The 376-nt window shown below is 48.9% G+C and overlaps 1 protein-coding gene across 1 annotated transcript in view; it reads left to right on the top strand.

The window, feature by feature from the left end:
• The window catches only part of LOC119581978 (pyrroline-5-carboxylate reductase 3-like), a 15,583-nt gene extending 15,213 nt beyond the window's left edge, over positions 1 to 370 (top strand). Inside the window, exon 7 of the mRNA XM_037930163.1 lies at positions 163 to 370. Coding sequence (XP_037786091.1) covers positions 163 to 275 — 113 coding nt within the window. The 3' untranslated portion in view covers positions 276 to 370. The remainder of the gene's footprint in view (positions 1 to 162) is intronic.
• The last annotated feature ends 6 nt before the right edge of the window (positions 371 to 376 follow it).

Here is a 376-nt window from a genome sequence, read left to right as displayed (position 1 = left end):
GCTGTTCTTTTATCTGTCTTATATTTTGTCTGTCTGCCATTATTTCCAGCTCCCTATCTAGATGTATATCTCTTATCTACCTGTCATTTTGTCTATGTACCAGTCTATATGTAATATATCTATAGTGACCCTGTTAGATTAACCTCTGACCTCTGACCTCAGGTTGCACGATCCAGGGAGTCCACGCCCTCGAAAAAGGCGGCATTCGGGCGGCCTTCATCGACGCAGTGCACGCAGCGACGACAACATCCATCTCTACTGCGAGTGGAAAGTAGGCTTACACTCCCCCTCCCCCCCTCGCTACGCACGTTGTTCCTCGGCCTGAGATGTTTCAGTGGGGAGTTTGTGTGGGTGGTTGCTTGGTAAGAGGATAAGG

The sequence above is a fragment of the Penaeus monodon genome, chromosome 15, assembly GCF_015228065.2.
Source record: "Penaeus monodon isolate SGIC_2016 chromosome 15, NSTDA_Pmon_1, whole genome shotgun sequence".
Lineage (NCBI taxonomy): Eukaryota > Metazoa > Arthropoda > Malacostraca > Decapoda > Penaeidae > Penaeus > Penaeus monodon.
Note: the sequence above shows the minus strand (reverse complement) of the source record. Positions and strands in the feature narration are given on the sequence as shown.